This window comes from Sprattus sprattus (genome assembly GCF_963457725.1).
Source record: "Sprattus sprattus genome assembly, chromosome: 11".
Taxonomy (NCBI): domain Eukaryota; kingdom Metazoa; phylum Chordata; class Actinopteri; order Clupeiformes; family Clupeidae; genus Sprattus; species Sprattus sprattus.
Genome location: NC_137909.1, coordinates 26,984,119 through 27,002,077, shown reverse-complemented (window position 1 = coordinate 27,002,077; position 17,959 = coordinate 26,984,119). Strand labels below are relative to the sequence as shown.

Below are 17,959 nucleotides of genomic sequence, written 5' to 3'. Positions count from 1 at the left end.
GCCTGTGTAAAGGGAACATGTGTTCCTGCCTGTGTAAAGGGAACATGTGTTCCTGCCTGTGTAAAGGGCAGATTAACAGAACCAGAAAGGGAAGCTCTACTCTACATGGAGGCTGTAGTGTACTCACTGCGTAGGAGAACTTGTCATTGTGAACTCGGTCATTGGCTCGGACATGGCGCTCTTCCTCTGCACCTCCTGCAGTAGAGACGGTAGAACGGTCTAATGCAGCCAATAATATTTAACACGAAACACGACTAAATGTACTCAACATCAAATACGGCCAGATACTGAACATCAAATACTGGCAAATATACTGAATATTAAAATACTGACAAATATACTGGGCATCAAATACTGACAAATATACTGGACATCAAATACCGACAAATATACTGGACATCAAATATTGACACAATTACATTTTCATATGTTCTAAAGATCTATTCAGAGTTCAAAGTTCTATTACATTACTCTAATTGTAAAAGTCCAGTGCACTACAAGTCATAGTAGTATAGTACAACAGTACACTTATGGAAAACTCATCATCAGCAAAGACAATTCCCAGTTGTTTTAGTGAAGGTGTGGTTTGCTGTGGTCTGTGTAGCTGTAGCTGTGTGTCTGCTAAGGCAACATTAATGACACAGAGTACATAATCCATAATGACTGGATTGCCAAACCTCAACACAACATCAGATATACTATAGTATCAATCCCACTCATGCAGTTCATCTGCAAGTCTTCACTTTGTCTAGTCTATCTCTGTGGAGACGAACAAAGAACATGTCTGTGCCAGGCAAAGACCTGCTAGGACTTAACGCTCTGTGACCATTCTTGACTGTGTGTTTTACATCTCCAAACTGAGTATCAAACCAAGAAAGCGTACAGATCTCAGCACCCACAACAATGGGAGTTGAACTCTGACCCTGGTGATATTACCAGTCCATCAATCAAACCACCAACACCCCCAACAGCCCCCTACCCCCCACCCCCAGCAGATCTACCTGGTCTGGGCTCTTTACCGCGTTGGGTCCAGCCTCCTCTCCACGGCACTAACATCCTCAGCCATTTCGCCGCCATTGCCCGTCCACACCGTCATTCTTGCACAACACACACAGAGTTAAGAGATCAGTCACTCACACACACACAAACACACACACATACACACACACACACAGTTAAGAGATCAGTCACTCACCGCAGAGCTGAGGGCAGGGGAAGCCTGTGCCGGGGAGGGGCCAAACTTTACACTTTACACCAAACCCTCACAGGCACGACCCAGAATGACCCCAAAACCCTGACGGGCTCGACCCATAATGACCCCAAACCCTCAGGGGCTAGACCCATAATGACCCACAGAGAGTGGTGCCGGACAGACAGAGAACAGTAAAACTCCTCTATCTTCAACCTTGTGTGATTCAATGGCTGTCCCTCAGACACCAGTCAGGCACCTCCCTGAATATCCACTACATACACACACACACACACACACACACACACACACATCCCTGCTCTGCTTTGTGAAACTGAGCGCAGGTCTGCGCTGGAATGTGACTGGATGCTGTCTGCACATGTCTACCTGTAAGGGGAGAACAGAGCCAGCACACACACAAACACACACACCAGAGCCTGTCTCTGCAGCACTGCCTCCTCACACTAGAGCAGGAGCCTACAGGAAGATACAAGCACTCACTACACACACATTGCTACACACACACACACACACACACACACACACACACACACACACACACACACACACACTGCTACTACATATGGACTCCAGGCAGGAAGATACAAGCACTCACTACACACACTGCTACTACATAAGGGACTCGAGGCAGGAAGATACAATCACTCGCTACACACACGGCTGCTGGATATAGGAGGAGGGGGGAAGGTTTGCCATCGGCACACACACTAAATCCACTCACAGCACAGACAGGCCAGAAGGATAAGATTATGAGCATACACACACACACACACACACACACAAACACACACAACAGCGCACCGCACAGAACCAGAAGTATAAGACTATGAGGCAATGCACACACACACACACACACACACACACACACACACAAACACAAACACAAACACAACAGTGCACAGCACACATGGGCTAGGCTATTGAGGGCTAGGCTAAGGCTAAATAACATCAGGTCATGTCACTGGTTGGTTTCAGTGGCTGTAATGATGAATTATGGTGTTAGAGTGCATGATGGACTACTTCTTGATACGGTGGACTACAGAGAGCAGGATGACACACACTGGCTCTCTCTCACATCTGAAATGTAAAAGATCTGATGTCCTAGCTTCCCCTACTCTGCAGATGGTCATCATGTGACATTCATCCCCCAAGGTTCTAATAACACATGGGACACATGGCATGTTCCTATTGGCCACTTGCACTACTACTGCTGGCCGGGTGTGAGTTTGCATGTGATAATCAGGGCTTGCAGCTCACCACAGGAGACACGCTGTGAGTCAGTGGCCATTAGAGCAGAGTTTTTACAGTGTGTGACACACTCTCATGGTCTTGTTGTTTAACAGAAAAGGACTAACTGAGAACTAGCAGTGGCTGTTAAAAAGCATGCAGGGGGGGGCACTGTGGCGCAACCAGTAGCCCCGACCACTTCCGGGCTTGATGCCCATGGAGGACACAGGGGCTTGATTCCGGCCTGATGTCATTTCTCCTGTCCACTCCCCACCTCTTCTCCCTCTCATTTCCTGTCCCACTCTTCACTTCAACTATCGATTAAAGGCCAAAAAGCCCCAAAATAAATCTTTAAAAAAAAACATGCAGGACATCAGAGTGTCAGAGCCGTCAGAGCCACACAAGTCTTCACACACACACACACACACACAAGTGTTACATCATTCCTAACTGAGACGTAATGGTTAACCTCAAACAGGAAGAGGCTAAAGATGAGCTTCACAGTCAAACCGTTCAAGGCAAGCAGACACTCATTCAGCCGAGGTGCCTCTCAGTGCAATTCAATGCCCTTCCCAGATTAATAATTGAACAGCCTATGGCATTCTGAGTAGTGTTTACGCATCTTGTTCGGCAAGGCTAAATGGAGACCAGATGTGATATGATCTTAAATACGTGTTCTGTGAAAAGTCTTTTAACTCCAAAAAAGCTGTCACGCTTTCTTAGTCTGAAGTCTTTTAGCTCCAAAAAAGCCGTCACGCTTTCTTAGTCTGCTTAGCCTGTACAATTTCAACACCACCCCCCCCCCCCCCCCCCCCCCTCAGCTCACAGATGGGATAAACTATCAACAGCACCACTCCTCTCATCTCACAGGTGGGAGTGACTCCTGTTGCAGATAGATCCATCCCACTCTAAAACAGACCACAGTTAAAGTAGTCACACAGTCAAATCCAGAACCAAAACCTCTGTTGCAGTTGGTTCTGCTCACAACCCTACCAACAAACAAGAGTAGAATATTCCAAAACCAAAGGGGTTTCTCTGACGTGTTGACAGTTTTAATTCAGTTGTCAAATGAAAACAAACTTCCCCAATAATAAAGCTGTCTAGCTGTCTAAACCACTGCAATAAATTATTTCATCAAAAACAATATCTTCTATCTTCTAACCTGAAAACCTAACATGAGCAGTCTGATATGGAACGAAACGCCTGCTTTCACCCTCCTTAGCCCCTGTATTGAGAGAGAGAGTGAGAGAGAGAGTGACGCCCCTGTAGTGAGAGAGAGAGTGAGAGAGAGAGTGACGCCCCTGTAGTGAGAGAGAGAGTGAGAGAGAGAGAGACGCCCCTGTAGTGAGAGAGAGAGTGAGAGAGAGAGTGACGCCCCTGTAGTGAGAGAGAGAGTGAGAGAGAGAGTGACGCCCCTGTAGTGAGAGAGAGAGTGACGCCCCTGTAGTGAGAGAGAGAGTGAGTGAGAGAGTGACGCCCCTGTAGTGAAAGAGAGAGCGACGGTTTTACCTGCAGGAGTCACCTTCGCCCGCTTCATGCCCTCAGCTTCTCACACAGCACGACCACATGGGGAAGCACGGGGTTGGGGGGATCAGCCCTCATCCTACAGCTGTGTTTCAGCGATGCAGAGCGACTGAACACACACACACCTCTGAGGCAGCAGAGCGACTGAACACACACACCTCAGACGCCCAGCAGGTAACTTAATGACCCCCCACTTAGCGCAGGTTCACTGTGGCGGACTGCTACTCTACCCTTAGTGCAGGTTCACTGTGACAGAGTGCTACTCCGCCCTTAGCGCAGGTTCACTGTGACAGAGTGCTACTCTACCCTTAGCGCAGGTTCACTGTGACAGAGTGCTACTCTACCCTTAGCGCAGGTTCACTGTGACAGAGTGCTAACGGGGGTCTCTGGAACCTGAGCTTCCTCTCTGCCCCTGCCTCTGTCCCTGATGTCCCTGCCTCTCTGTCCCTGCCTCTCTGTCCCTGATGTCCCTGCCTCTCTGTTTCTGCCTCTCTGTTTCTGCCTCTCTGTCTCTTCTGCCTCTCTGTCCCTGCCTCTCTGTCCCTGCCCCTCTGTCCCTGCCTCTCTGTCCCTGCCCCTCTGTCCCTGCCTCTCTGTCCCTGCCCCTCTGTCCCTGCCTCTCTGTCCCTGCCCCTCTGTCCCTGCCTCTCTGTCCCTGCCCCTCTGTCCCTGCCTCTCTGTCCCTGCCTCTCCATCCCTGCCTCTCAATCCCTGCCTCTCTGCCCCTGCCTCTCTGTCCCTGCCCCCACACCCCGTCATGCAGCCACAGGCCAGGCTGCATACATTAACACGCCAGCCTTCATTCACACATACACATCTGCAAGAAGACGTGTCTCACACACAGCCACACAGGCAAACACACGCACATGCATGGACAAGACACTAACTCACCCTCACATACACACACATGTCATGATGGCAGACCTTACACACCCAGCACACAAGGGACCTGTGTACGAGTCAGGAACAGAAGGTGTTCACATGTTCTCTGTCTGTCAGCCCTCCATGAAAATGAATGGAGGGAAAGCCTTAAGTGTTATAGTGGTTAGCGGTTAGCAATGCTGCCTTCTAAGCAATTGCCCTTGGTTCAATGCCAGGCCAGGTCGCCCATGTACGCAAGTTGTTTTAGACAAAAGCGTCAGCTAAATAATATGCTTAGGACCTGCACTTTCAATTCAATGGTCTTAAACGAGGAAGGTATATGTCTTTAGTGGTCTGCTGAGGGTGTGAATTTGAAAGGCTGTGAGTTTCTGTCGTTGTAAACATACAACCAACTGTATGATTAAAATGGCTAAACACCAATAACCATTCGTATAACACCGGTAAAACAAGTTACCTGTTTATTTATACGTTTAGTTACAAGTGAGGGAGATGTTCTTGTGGTGTTTTGTAGGAAGACAATTAACTCTCGTGTTCAACTAAATGTTACCACAGAGTTGGATTGGTCTGTCTTCATCACCTTTAGTTTAGTGAAAAGCATTTTCATCTGAGTGATTAGACTTAGCTGATGTCACTTACATAAACACTGAATCAGCGCTGTAGGCTGGTGTTAGCTGTGGTATTGACCCATTGATGCTGATCAATGCTTCTTCAGTTGATTGCTGATCGATGCAACCATGCTGATAATTACTCAATTCTGTATTTGATTTTGAATTTAAATTGTGATACCAATGGGTGTAATTAAGTGCATACTTCTAAATTTGAATGATAAAGTTAGATTAGTAGAAACAGTTTGAGTGGACCAAGACTTTATGAATTTACCAGCACGAGTGAGATGGCTATGCCATTTATTCAACCGCAACTACTGTACCTAAAAACATATCCACTAGAGCAAACACATATAAAAGTGATGTTCACACTCCCGGGTGTTCTTACCAGCGTACGCGTCCCGCTTCCAAAATGCCATAACATCAGGATCGCTCCAGGTGCTGTCAAGGGTTCCTCTGTACAGACATGCAGGCCACAGCAGGTAAGCTCCCAATAACACTGACATTAGGCCTAATACAGCAGGTTAGCGCCCCATAACACTGACATTAGAAGTAAACACAGCAGGTATGCGCCATCCCATAACACTGATATTAGAAGTAAACACAGCAGGTATGCGCCATCCCATAACACTGACATTAGGAGGAAACACAGCAGGTATGCGCCCCATAACACTGATAATAGGAGTTACCACAGCAGGTTAACATCCCATTAAAATTACATAAGAAGTAAACACAGCAGGTATGGTCATCCCATAACACTAACATTAGGAGTAAACACAGCAGGTATTCGCCATCCCATAACACTGACATTAGTAGTACAGACACAGCATTCTCGGCTATGCCATTTAATCCACGGCGGCTGCTGTAGCCTGTGAGTAAAAGGCGGTTGTCCACCTGTGGTTCTATGTTTTTAATCACTATCTCAAAGACAATTCATTCATCAAGGTCTGTTCACACAGTATGAACTTAACCTGGGAGTCAGTGCAGGTGATCAGCACACAGCAAGATATGAAAGTGATACACACAAGCCTGTTTGTTGAGGTTACCTGCTTTAAAGGGTCCAAAATGTAGAGACATATTTGACATCCACAACTATGTCAACATATCCTGATAACAGTACAAGATCAATCTAAACCAAGAACTTGAGAGGTTATAATGTTAAGCCTGGCCTTAAGCCTTTTGGTCACAAAACGTTTGCATGTTTACATAAACAGTGTCCCCTTAGATGTGTTCTTGCTCTTTGTCTTGTTTAGGGGAACAGCGTTTGTCATGTTAGCATGTGAGGTATGCTCTGAGTGCTGCTAATGCACACTGGCAAAACGTTAACAAAACAATATCAAAACAACAACAAGCCACCCTGTGGAGCTACTAACCCCCTGAGGTCAGATTTTCACCACTTCTTCATTCAGGGCCTCCACCTCGGTGAAGAGGGGCAACGTGTGAAAAGACGTGGAAATGAAGGGAAGGTCAAGTCAAATGTATTTATAAACAACATTTAAAAACAGCTCACGCTGACCAAAGTGCTGTACAATTAAATCACAATAAAATATCAAAACAAATTGAAAAACAGAAACAAAATAATCAGATCACAAAAATAAATTTAAAAAAATCAAATAGAAAAACAGAAGCAACACACTAAACTAAGCATCTATAATAACCATCAAAAGTATTGGTTGTGGCCCTGCTGAGAAGGGAGGGCGGAGGCCATAGCTAGACGGGCCTCAGCAGGAGTCGGTGTGTAATTGTCCCTAAGAGATGTGCTCTGCTGTGACTGGGTGTTGTTACTGTGCCAGAGTGTGTGCTGAGGCCTTCCTGTTTTTTCTTAATGAAAACCCCATGGAGCCGCCACTCCGGGGAACCCAGGGACCGCCCCCGTGCCAGTCCCCAGAGGGCCTTCTCTGCAGATCTGGGCAGGATGCTGATGTCAGCACCCTGTAAACAGGTAAATAGGCAGATTGCAGAGCGATTGCAGTTTCTGGATTGCAGTTTCTGGAATGCAGTTTCTCTTCATTACTTGAACTTCCTAGACAGGAAGAATTGATGATGAAGCACTTACCTCTTCTCACATTACACATTAAGTTTGCAAGATAAGACCCTGTAGTGTGCAGCTGTGATTATAGCCCAGGACTGCTGCTGGATCTTCTATGAACAATTTTGGTGTCTACAGACCAATTTGTTTGTAATTGGTTTACATTATTTTGACTGGACTGCGTCTTGTATTTTCTGACATGTTCATTTGTTATTAATTGTAACAAAGCTAACAGGACAACACGCTGTGAAAAACTGTGTTGATAAACACCTAACTGAGGTTAACTACGTGGGAATATAATAGTTTCTCCACTCTGTGATAAGCTATATTCGATTATATAATTATATGACTAGGCCTACATAAACTTAAACACCCCAAGATAATAGATATATTTAGTGACAGATCAGCCACTTACTGGGTACCGACGAATGGCGAAACCTGCAAAGACAGTTAGGGATCTGTTTCTCCAAGCTCCATCGATGCATTGTGAAACAAGCCTACTGTTAATGACTGTCGTGGTGGCACACAAAGGTAAACCCCGCTATAACACAGACAGAATACGTTCTAGAAGAGAGTGTGAATGGAATGGATGTGACGGTTACAGGGCGAGCTATGGAAACACTTCGGCAACCCTGCGGAATCCGCGACTCATAACTCAACAATAATGCTCTTAAATATGAATTTAGAACGTGAAATCGTAGTTCACTCACCCAAATCATGCTCCATTCATAACAGACACCAATCCTACGATAAAGGGCGGAGCTGGTCGCTTTACCAGCACAATAGTTTAAAAGAGGTCCTTGCTCGTAGGGAATCCATCTGCTTCCCCCTGCGCTCGCTTTCTTTCTCTCTCTCGCTCTGTCGCTCTGTCCCTCTATCCCTCTCCCCTGCGCTCGCTTGCGCACCCGATCGCTCTCCCACACACTTGCGAACACAGGCAACTGCTGACTGTGAATCAAATTTCAAAAGAAAATTGGGTTATAGGCTGCATGTGTGACCCCAGAATAGAGCAACGCCTAGCGCTATCCCACTGCTAAGATTTTAGTCAAGACTTCCTCTGAAACATGATGACATGATGCCTGTGACAGCTCTCTTGTGTAAGAGACGGTTGACCAGAGTTACGCCAGATACAGCCCTCTAGAAATACTCTTGTAACCCTGTGTAATGGTAATGAACTTTTAGACGAGGCCATTCACGTATTAGAGAGCTGGCCTTCAGGAATCTTACAGATCCCTGAACGAATAGCCCTGCGTGTATTTAAACACAGAGTAGCTGCACCTGAAAAGTCGTGTCTTCTCTCCAGCAGCCCCATCTCTGATGATCCTATACCTAGACGGAGGTTTCCAGGATTGGTCCTTCATTCATAAATTGACATAAGACGAACATAAAACCTTCTTTAAATCCAGGTGTAATGTTCCTATAAACACATGGTTAGGACTAGCTTCAATAAATATAAATACAAATATTTATCTTGTAGCCTCTTATTTCCCTTTGCCATCACATTTCAGATCACCAGGGATTAAACTGAACTGAAATGTAACTCCTCCTATTGGTAAAGTCTGATAGGTGTCTCAACTTTAATTGGAGGTAAATCAATTATTATTATTTCTTTATTTCAGACACCAAGTTCCATATAAAGTAACAGACATACAATTATAATAAATAAATAAAAATAGAAATAAAGAAAAACAAAAAGATACAACACACATAATACAGTGCATTAAAAAGTATGAAGACATTTGTGCCAATGTCGTCTTAAGTTTGAGGTAAAGCGATAACAGCTCTTTAGAGGGTTGACCAGAGCCTCTACTATGCAGTTCTCAGACTTGTCCAGTCGACACATGAAACCATACATCAGTTTTCTCAAGAGCGCCTCACAAGTTTGTTCGTGTCCTGTCACGGAACTTTTATTGAGGTGGACTAATTTAACGTCATTAGATCCATCCAACTCTGGTCTGTCGCAACGCCGCTGGCTGGGTGTGCCTGCTTTAGGGTGTAACTTTAGGGTGTGACGGACGGACACATACGGGAACAGTGGGGTTGTGAGAACATAGACAGTAGCCTACAGGAAGAAACGACAGTGGATGGTTGATGTTGAACCTGGCTGAACTCAGATCATCTAGTTTGACCAATTCTACCCTAGCCTGCCAAACCGGATATATTAGATCACGGTTGAGTAGGGTGTCGTAAGAAGCTTGCTAGGTTTAACGTTCAATCAACAGAAGGCAACGGAGGTAGGAACCCTGTTGGTTTGCTGTAAATGATCACTTGTTGCTTAAAATTCTGCACAGCACCATAGCGCGTTTGTAAGGCAGTGCAGTGCGTCTGACATATTGACTTCAGTGTCAATTTACAAAAATATATGATTACGCACTTGCATACCAACAGGTTGGTAGTGTGCAACTAAAGTGCAGCTAAGCCACTGCTAGCTGCTTTTATCATCCACGTTTAGACCGTTAAATAGTAAGTGTGTTAGAGTGAGGTTGCGATATGATTTTCTTCACACTAAACTAACCATAAGGCTCCTTGATATCAGCCGCTAACAATACTAAGTCATTATGACTCACCAGAAGAGGCTACAAAAAACTGTAAACAAGACCTCCGAGAAAGTTAGACTGCTGTCAGTAAAAGTGAAGTTCGAGCTAGTAAATTAGCGTTAGGTAATGTTACTTTGTTATGGACACTATCATCACAGTGCTGTCTCGGAACTGTACGAGGTAAGGTGATTTTGTTTGTCAAATAATCTCACTTCAGCGCATGGTATTTTTTCAGTCCGCACAGTCATGACAGCTACTGCACTACGCACACAAATGAACTGGTGGCGGGGTTGCCAGAGGGCTTGCGACCGGACAAGCTACCAGTACTTCCACACGACCAACCGAACTGCTTCCAAGGAGCATGTGAAGATTCTTGTGCTTGGAGGAGGAAGTGGAGGTGTCACAATGGGTGCCCGCATGAAACGGAAAGTTGGAGCCGAGAATGTTGCTATAGTGGAGCCAAGTGAGGTAAGTTAATCGAGAGCTAAATCTTGTCTGTCCTTGCCGGCTCGAGACGGAAGTTTTGCGTGTGTTGTTTGTGTCTTATCTGGACATAGAGGAATGAAGGTCAGACAGAATGATGTCGTTACATTTACGCAAGGTGCAAGTGATTAGTGTTCATGCAATTGTAACTTTGTGCAACGTCGTGCAAACACCAGCTCAGTTCCCGCAAGACTTGAACTCGGACAACCTCTGACGTGGGAGGCGGGCATTCTAGCAAGGAGACTACCAATTGGGTGCAAGTGTCTGTCGGACAGGGGCGGAGATCCCATTTCATTGCAGGGGGGGGACAATACATGGGAACATGAAAAAAAATGCTGTCACGAGAGCTAGTATAACTTAGCTGCTAAATACCAAATTCTCTAATAACAGTGACAAACAGAAATTCGACGTCAGTTTTAAATTAACACACAACATCTACTCACAGACAAATAATGTTGACAGTTCAAACGCATACCAAGGCTCTTCAAGGAGGAATTCAGCTGCATGCAAATTAACGTCTTCTCTAGTGCCCTGCGCAGCCGTGTGGAGTCCATGAGCCGTCCATTGAGTTAAAACTAATAAAATCAGGTCAAGTTCCCGTGATAATCTCCAAGAAGTCAGTTGATATGAAACAGATAGATAGATAGATAGATAGATAGATGGATACTTTATTGATCCCGAGGGAAATTAAGGAAAGGAGGTGGTCCAACCAATAGCACTTGTTGTCTCACAACATCTCACTTATGGTGAGATAAACTCACTTTCATTAATCCAGCCTACTGGTTTTGCTTAGCCTCCTACCTTGATCTAATTCTTTTTATTCAGACTTTACATAACTTTCATGACCAAAAATATAAATTGGCCAGCGATTTAATTAGTTTTTATTGTTCATTAATTAATGTAGGATGGTCGAAGCAAAGCCTCATGGGAAATGCCTTTATCCAGTGAAAGTAGGGAAATGACTGACCGGCTGTCAGAGAGATAGAGAGCAGGTGAGAGAGAGCAGGTGAAGCGGACCTGATGGAAACAATGAATGTAGACATATTCTCGTATTTATTATTGTTAAATGGTCGGATGGTCGGAGCAAAGCCTCATGGGAAATGCCTTTATCCAGTGAAAGTAGGGAAATGACTGACCGGCTGTCAGAGAGAGAGAGAGAGAGAGAGAGAGAGAGCAGGTGAGAGCGAGCAGGTGAAGCGGACCTGATGGAAACAATGAATGTAGACATATTCTCGTATTTATTATTGTTTTATTTGTTTAAATCCCAAGACTGTAGAATCAATAGCACACTGGGTTATGCGCTGGTTACTACGCCAGTGACCCGGGTTCGCATCCCGACTCTGGTGACCTCACAAAATTATTTTTCAATTTTGTTGGGGGGGGGGGGACAACGTTATGCAAGGAGGGGACAACGTTATGCAAGGATCTCCGCCCCTGCTGTCGGAGAGTGATGTTTACCGACTGCGCATAACTGTTCCCACTGACTAACGTTACTCAATAATCACTGACAATTAAATGTTTTTAGATGCATTACTACCAGCCCATATGGACGTTAGTGGGTGCAGGGGCGAAAAGCGTGGAGTCATCCGGTCGGACCACGGCAAGTGTTATCCCCTCTGGCGTGAAGTGGGTCAAATCCAGAGTGACGGAGGTTAATCCCGACACAAATTGTGTTCGCACAGACTGTGGGAAAGAGGTGGGTTACAGTTGAAAACATTATTTGGATCAAATGATGCCTTAGTTTGGTGCTTCACAGCTTTTTAGTTTTGTTCTCTTTGGATTTTCTGTCAACCATGGCATTGGTGGCCAATCAGCAAATCCAGACCCATAAGGCTTGAAATAGAATGTCGTAGGCTACTGCAAGAAAAGCTTTACCCTTAATGTTTACAATTATGTAATTTTTGTAATGTATGACATTACGGTAAAGGTGTTGTTAAGATTATGATGGCCGTTTCTTAACCACTGCAGATTTCCTACGAGTATCTCATTGTGGCCCTTGGCCTTCAACTTCACTATGAGAAGGTAATGCTCTCCTAAACAATACAGAAAGCATCCAAGATTGTCATCAAACATTTCTCAAAGAAATTGCTACTGGAATTTAATTTGTGTCATATTGAACTCTTCAGATTAAAGGTCTTCCAGAAGGGTTTGAACACCCCAAGATTGGCTCAAACTACTCAGTAAAGACAGTGCAGAAGACCTGGAAAGCCCTTCAAGACTTTAAAGAGGGCAATGCTGTCTTCTCCTTCCCCAACACACCAGTGAAATGTGCCGGAGCTCCACAGAAGATCATGTACCTGACTGATGCATACCTGAGAAAGGTTACTTAAACTGTGTTTGGACTTGCACAATGTGAAAAATGTGAATGTATAATTTAAACAGAGAGAAAAAAAGAGCACAAAGGAGGAACATCTTGATGACATTTTTAGGAATAATTTGATGGGGTGACATGTTGAGCCTTTCCTTTTCTTTCAGACTGGGAAGAGGTCAAATGCGAACATTGTGTACAACACCTCTTTGCCCGTGTTGTTTGGGATCAAGAAGTATGCAGACGCTCTTTGGGAAATCGTGAAGGATCGAGACCTGACTGTAAATCTCAGACACAACCTCATCGAAGTCAGGGCCGACAAGCAGGAAGCCGTGTTTGAGAACCTGGACAAACCTGGAGAGACAAAAGTTTTCAAGGTCCTTCTCTTATTATGAAGATGCAAAAGGAAGTGTGTCCTTTTTTTAGATGCACTTTGTTTATGAACAATGCTAGTAATAATTCAGTAAAAATGAAACGATCCAGGGATTTTCCATGAAACTTTAAACCCATAATAGAGACGTTAATAACCTTTAGCTGTGGTGTGTGTTCCTGCGTGTGTCCCCAGTATGAGATGCTGCACGTGACTCCCCCGATGGGCCCCCCCGACGTCCTGAAGGGCTCTCCCCTGGCGGACGAGGCTGGCTGGCTCAACCTCAATAAAGAGACGCTTCAGCACAATGTCTACCCCAATGTGTTTGGAATCGGAGACTGCACCAATCTGCCAACTGCAAAAACAGCAGCGGCTGTGGGTAAGAGAACTTTTTAGAATTACAAACAGATGTAAAAAAAAACAACTCTCAATCAGGAAAATCAGTTTTTCATTCAAGATACATTTGGGACTGTGACACTAGATATGAGTGTATTTTTATATGTTGGATTTATTATTATTTTATTAATGTAAGTAATATTAATGTTTTTTCATTAAGTTTTTTTTTATTTCATAAGCAGTGCATTGAAAAGAGATAACTAAAAACAAGTGTCTAATTAGAATCCTAATAATCCCTTGGTGGAGGGGAATAATCCCATTTCTCCCCTGTGCAGCCGGCCTTTAAGGTGCTCTAATTGGCAGCATTATCTCCTGAGACATGAAAAACTGATGGGCAGGATTTTGAAGCAGTGGGATTGAATGAGAGATGCACAGATCAAGGGTAGTGTCTGTCATTTTACATGCTTAATCAGTTAATATAATGAAGCGATGCTCGTTATTTCTAGTGAGACCAGTGAGGTTAGCTGTGTATGAGATGGAAAGGTCCAGTTTGTGGCTTGTGACGTGTTTGACCTGTTTTTTCAGCTGCCCAGTCCGGTGTGCTTGATAGAACTATGACCAGAATTATGAAGAAGAGACAGCCTGATAAAAAGGTTAGATGAAATTGGTATTGATATGAACTTTTGAACTCCCAGGATATAGCACACATTCCCAGTCAATGTCACTAGGGGGCAGTAAAAACTTTAAAAATTAAATTTTTAAAGTGTGAATTTTTTTTTTACCATAAAGAATATTTTATTTAGCTGTTATAAAAATGCAATTGCGAAGGAGCAATTAAAAGTCATTTAATTTTAACATTCTGTTGATTTGCTTCTTTTAACACTGTTGGATATAGTCTCTGTCTTTGCTTTCTGCACTTCAGGTTCACTCCATTGACATCTTATGTCTGATGCAACTCTTTCATCTTCTGTTGTTTTTGATTTTGTAGTATGATGGCTACACCTCGTGCCCTCTTGTAACCAGCTACAACACCGTCATCCTGGCTGAGTTTGACTACAATGGACAGCCTCTGGAGACCTTCCCCCTGGACCAGAGTAAGGAACGGAGGAGCATGTACCACATGAAAGCTGACGTCATGCCTCACCTATACTGGCATGGCCTACTCAAGTGAGTACGGAGAGGGGTTCAGTAGTAATATTGGGGGATTAACTTAATTAATCTTCATGACGGATGTTATAGGAAACATTTTAAGGGAAGGGTTGTAAGAATGTGATATGTACTAGGGCTGTGCAATTAATCAGATTTCAATTACCAATATGGCTTCCAACGATTATGAAAAGAAAATAACATGATAGAAGATCTCAATTCTCAATTGACTTATTGTGTATTGCCATCATGCCACACGGAGATCACGGAGGGCACCATCACCTGATCATGAATGTGTTCTGTTCTCTTCAAGGGGTCTGTGGGGTGGACCAGGACCATATCGCACTCTCATGCACTTGGGAATGAAGTAGTTTGCCAGGGACCCAGCCAGAGATTTTACCCTCTGGCACTGAAAACTAAGGTCTCTATTTTTACCTTCCTAATATGTAGGAGCTTAACAAACCAAACCATACATTCACCTGAGCCATTGAGCCCCTTATGTGCCATGGTTCTGCTTAAGGAGTTTTTTTTTCTTGCCCCTGTCGCCATTGTGCTTGCTCTAAGGGGGTCCAGGCACTGGGCTCTGTAAAGCGCCTTGAGACAATTGTATTGTTTTGGCGCTATATGAATGCAATTGAATTTCATTGAATTGAACTAAAGGAAGTTTAAAGGACAGTCACACAGAAGGACACAATAAAGGATGCTTAAAGGACAGACGCACAGAAGGACACACTAAAGGATGCCTAAAGGACAGACGCACAGGAGGACACACTAAAGGATGCTTTAAGGAGAGACGCACAGGAGGACACACTTAAGGAAGTTAAAGGACAGTCACACTGAAGGACACGCGGAACGATGCTTACAGGACAATCACATTGATCCTTGCCAGTCCCACCTTTCTTGATGGCCAGTTGTTGTGATTTAACTATTTGTTTTTGAAAGTCATGTTTTGGGACACAAAATGCTCTTCAAGTGTGAGAGAAAATCACCCACATCTGCATTTACACAGATTAGGCATGTGATCGTTCCTACTCATATTTAAGCAAAGTCATCTGGCTTTCTTAAAAGTAGTGACACTCAACATCTTTATCATGATTGCTTGTTTTTTAATCAAAAAAGCTAACACGTTGTCTGTTGCTCAAGTATATGTTAAAATGTGCCTTAGCTTCATTTCCCATGTTAGTAAGAATTTAATTCCAATAAAATGTTTGCTCAAGGTCTGATTTAAATAAAGAAATTGCATTGAGCTTTGGGGTTGTGAGAACATATACAGTAAAGATAACGAAACCTCTAAAAGTCTAACGATTCTATCCCGCTTGTCAAAGAGGATATATATTATAAGACTACGGGTGAGTAGGGTGTCGTAAAAAAGGTTATGTGGTAATATTTGTGTATTTGGTGAACATGTCTTCACTATTGGAAGTATGAATAGCTTCACTCAAAATGCCTGACAAATAATACCAAACAGGCTGTCTGCTGAGAGACGGACAGCCAGGTTGATTAGAAGATTAATTGACTTCGCCAAAATTATCCTAGGAAATAGGAGTGTTGTCCAACACGGCAAAAGTTTTCATTGAGTGAAAGTTCAGGGGAACGGGGTTAGTTCCAATTGGCCAACAGTCAAACAAGAAAGAAGGAGGAACTCCGTTCTTTAAAAAAAAAAAAAAAAAAAGACTGACCAGTCATACATTCCCATTATTGTTACCCTTCGACCGTCTTGTTTTGTGCCTTAAACTTCAGATCTACACATTTAGGGCCCTATCTTGCACCCAGCGCAATTGACATTGTCACCGACGCATGTATCATTCCTATCTTGCACCCGGCGCACAGCGCGATTTTCCCTCCAGAGGCGCGCTTCGAAATGAACTTGCGTCGACATGGGCGGGGGCGGAACAGAGAAGGCGTTTCTCTGGCGCAAGTGGTATTTTGCAGTTTCAAAAAAAACGCCGTGCGCCGTGCGCCATTGACCAAAAAAAAGCTGGTCTAATGTGAGGCGCAATGTCTAAAGTCTGTAACGCGTATTCAGAACGCTATTTTAAGGGCGCATGTGCTTGCCCGCACAGTATAGGACCTGTAGGCTACACTTTACTTCTGTCGTCTTCACGAGAGATTTACACCAATTGTTTGGCAAGCCATATAATTACAAGGAAAATAAAGTATTTACCACATGAGGAAATCATTGTGATATCCGTATCCAAGACATTTAAAAACTAGGCATACATCTAGCGTACACAATTGACCCAAATGATTCAGGTTAATTGAAGCTGCGTGACATTTGATTTATTGTATGGCTTTGTTGCATTTATTTAATGCCAGTATTATTATAAATCTTGTAAACTCATCTCTGTGTATGTGGACTTTATTTATGTACCTTGGGTTTGGTCAGCTGGTGCACTGGCTTGGGTGCCGATTTCCATGCCCCCAAATCCCTGCACGCTCTCAGGCGTGAGGGTAGACGTGGCGATGTCCTCTGCTGCCGTCAGATCCTGGGTCGAGGCAGATCCACCTCCCGTGAAGGCACGAGAACGTGTGTTACCTTCCAGCTTGGATGTCCCACGTCTCCGGACGTCATTATAGCGTTTTCGGCAACGTTTTCGGGTGCCCCGTTGCAGAAACAATCACGGCAATATCTTGACATGCTTGCTTGACTTTGCTTACTTTTGGAGGGTTTCTCGCATCCTCATATATATCTATCTTCCGGCTTTTTACAAAGCCATACAATAAATCAAATGTCACGCAGCTTCAATTAACCTGAATCATTTGGGTCAATGTGTAGGCTACATGTATGCTTATTTTTAAAATATCTTGGATATGGATTTCACAATGATTTCCTCAAGTGGTAAATACTTTATTTTCCTTGTAATTATATATGGCTTGCCAAAAAATTGGTGTAAATCTCACGTCGGTCTCCTCGGCTGTGAACTTCTCCGGTCTTCCACCAGGTAATTCCGCCATCAAAATAACAAGCCGCTATGGACTATGCGCTTCTCGCTCTTAAAGGGAATGTGAAATGATGCTCCGATTGGTTTATTGCATATTACGCCCAAACCACACCTATGGCTGAGTAACCTCCTTTGGACCAACCCTTTTGACACTTGCGCTGGACGCAAGTGTGTTTTTTCCGCCGTTAAAATAGCAACTGCGCCATAGAGCCGCCCACACAGCTACTTGCGCTTGGCGCCGTCCTACTTGCGTTTCTGATCGGCAAGATAGGGCCCTTAGACTCTTGACTCTTGGGTGTGTAATTGCGAGAGAGTGGCTGGTTTTCGCCGCGACACTTGCTAACTTTTACATTCAATCAA

At 44.1% G+C, this 17,959-nt stretch overlaps 2 protein-coding genes across 3 annotated transcripts in view; one reads left to right on the top strand and one right to left on the bottom strand.

The window, feature by feature from the left end:
* Positions 1-1,096, bottom strand: part of atp8b4 (ATPase phospholipid transporting 8B4) — a gene marked incomplete at both ends in the record, with an annotated part of 22,307 nt that extends 21,211 nt beyond the window's left edge. Inside the window, 3 exons of the mRNA XM_080847560.1 lie at positions 128-195; positions 382-392; positions 1,020-1,096. Of these exons, the coding sequence (XP_080703686.1) occupies positions 128-195; positions 382-392; positions 1,020-1,096 (156 nt within the window). The remainder of the gene's footprint in view (positions 1-127; positions 196-381; positions 393-1,019) is intronic.
* Positions 1,097-9,510: 8,414 nt separating this feature from the next.
* On the top strand, positions 9,511-15,868 carry LOC308372021 (sulfide:quinone oxidoreductase, mitochondrial-like). 2 transcript variants are annotated; one of them, XM_080847110.1, is made up of 10 exons: positions 9,511-9,711; positions 10,250-10,482; positions 12,023-12,193; positions 12,466-12,519; positions 12,624-12,818; positions 12,973-13,182; positions 13,371-13,554; positions 14,097-14,164; positions 14,500-14,678; positions 14,971-15,868. In XM_080847110.1, the coding sequence occupies exons 2-10, from the start codon at positions 10,261-10,263 to the stop codon at positions 15,026-15,028; spliced, it is 1,341 nt and encodes a 446-aa protein (XP_080703236.1). In that variant the 5' UTR covers positions 9,511-9,711; positions 10,250-10,260; the 3' UTR covers positions 15,029-15,868. The 2 variants fall into 2 exon arrangements, with proteins under 2 accessions (XP_080703236.1, XP_080703237.1); XM_080847111.1 differs by lacking the exon at positions 9,511-9,711 and adding an exon at positions 9,880-9,940.
* The last annotated feature ends 2,091 nt before the right edge of the window (positions 15,869-17,959 follow it).

Excerpts from the sequence above, each read along its gene's own strand:
- LOC308372021 (XM_080847110.1), top strand. The coding sequence starts at position 10,261 with ATGACAGCTACTGCACTACGCACACAAATGAACTGGTGGCGGGGTTGC. Across the intron at positions 12,819-12,972 it reads CTGATGCATACCTGAGAAAG|ACTGGGAAGAGGTCAAATGC; the intron begins GTTACTTAAACT and ends CTTTTCTTTCAG. Across the intron at positions 14,165-14,499 it reads AGAGACAGCCTGATAAAAAG|TATGATGGCTACACCTCGTG; the intron begins GTTAGATGAAAT and ends TTGATTTTGTAG.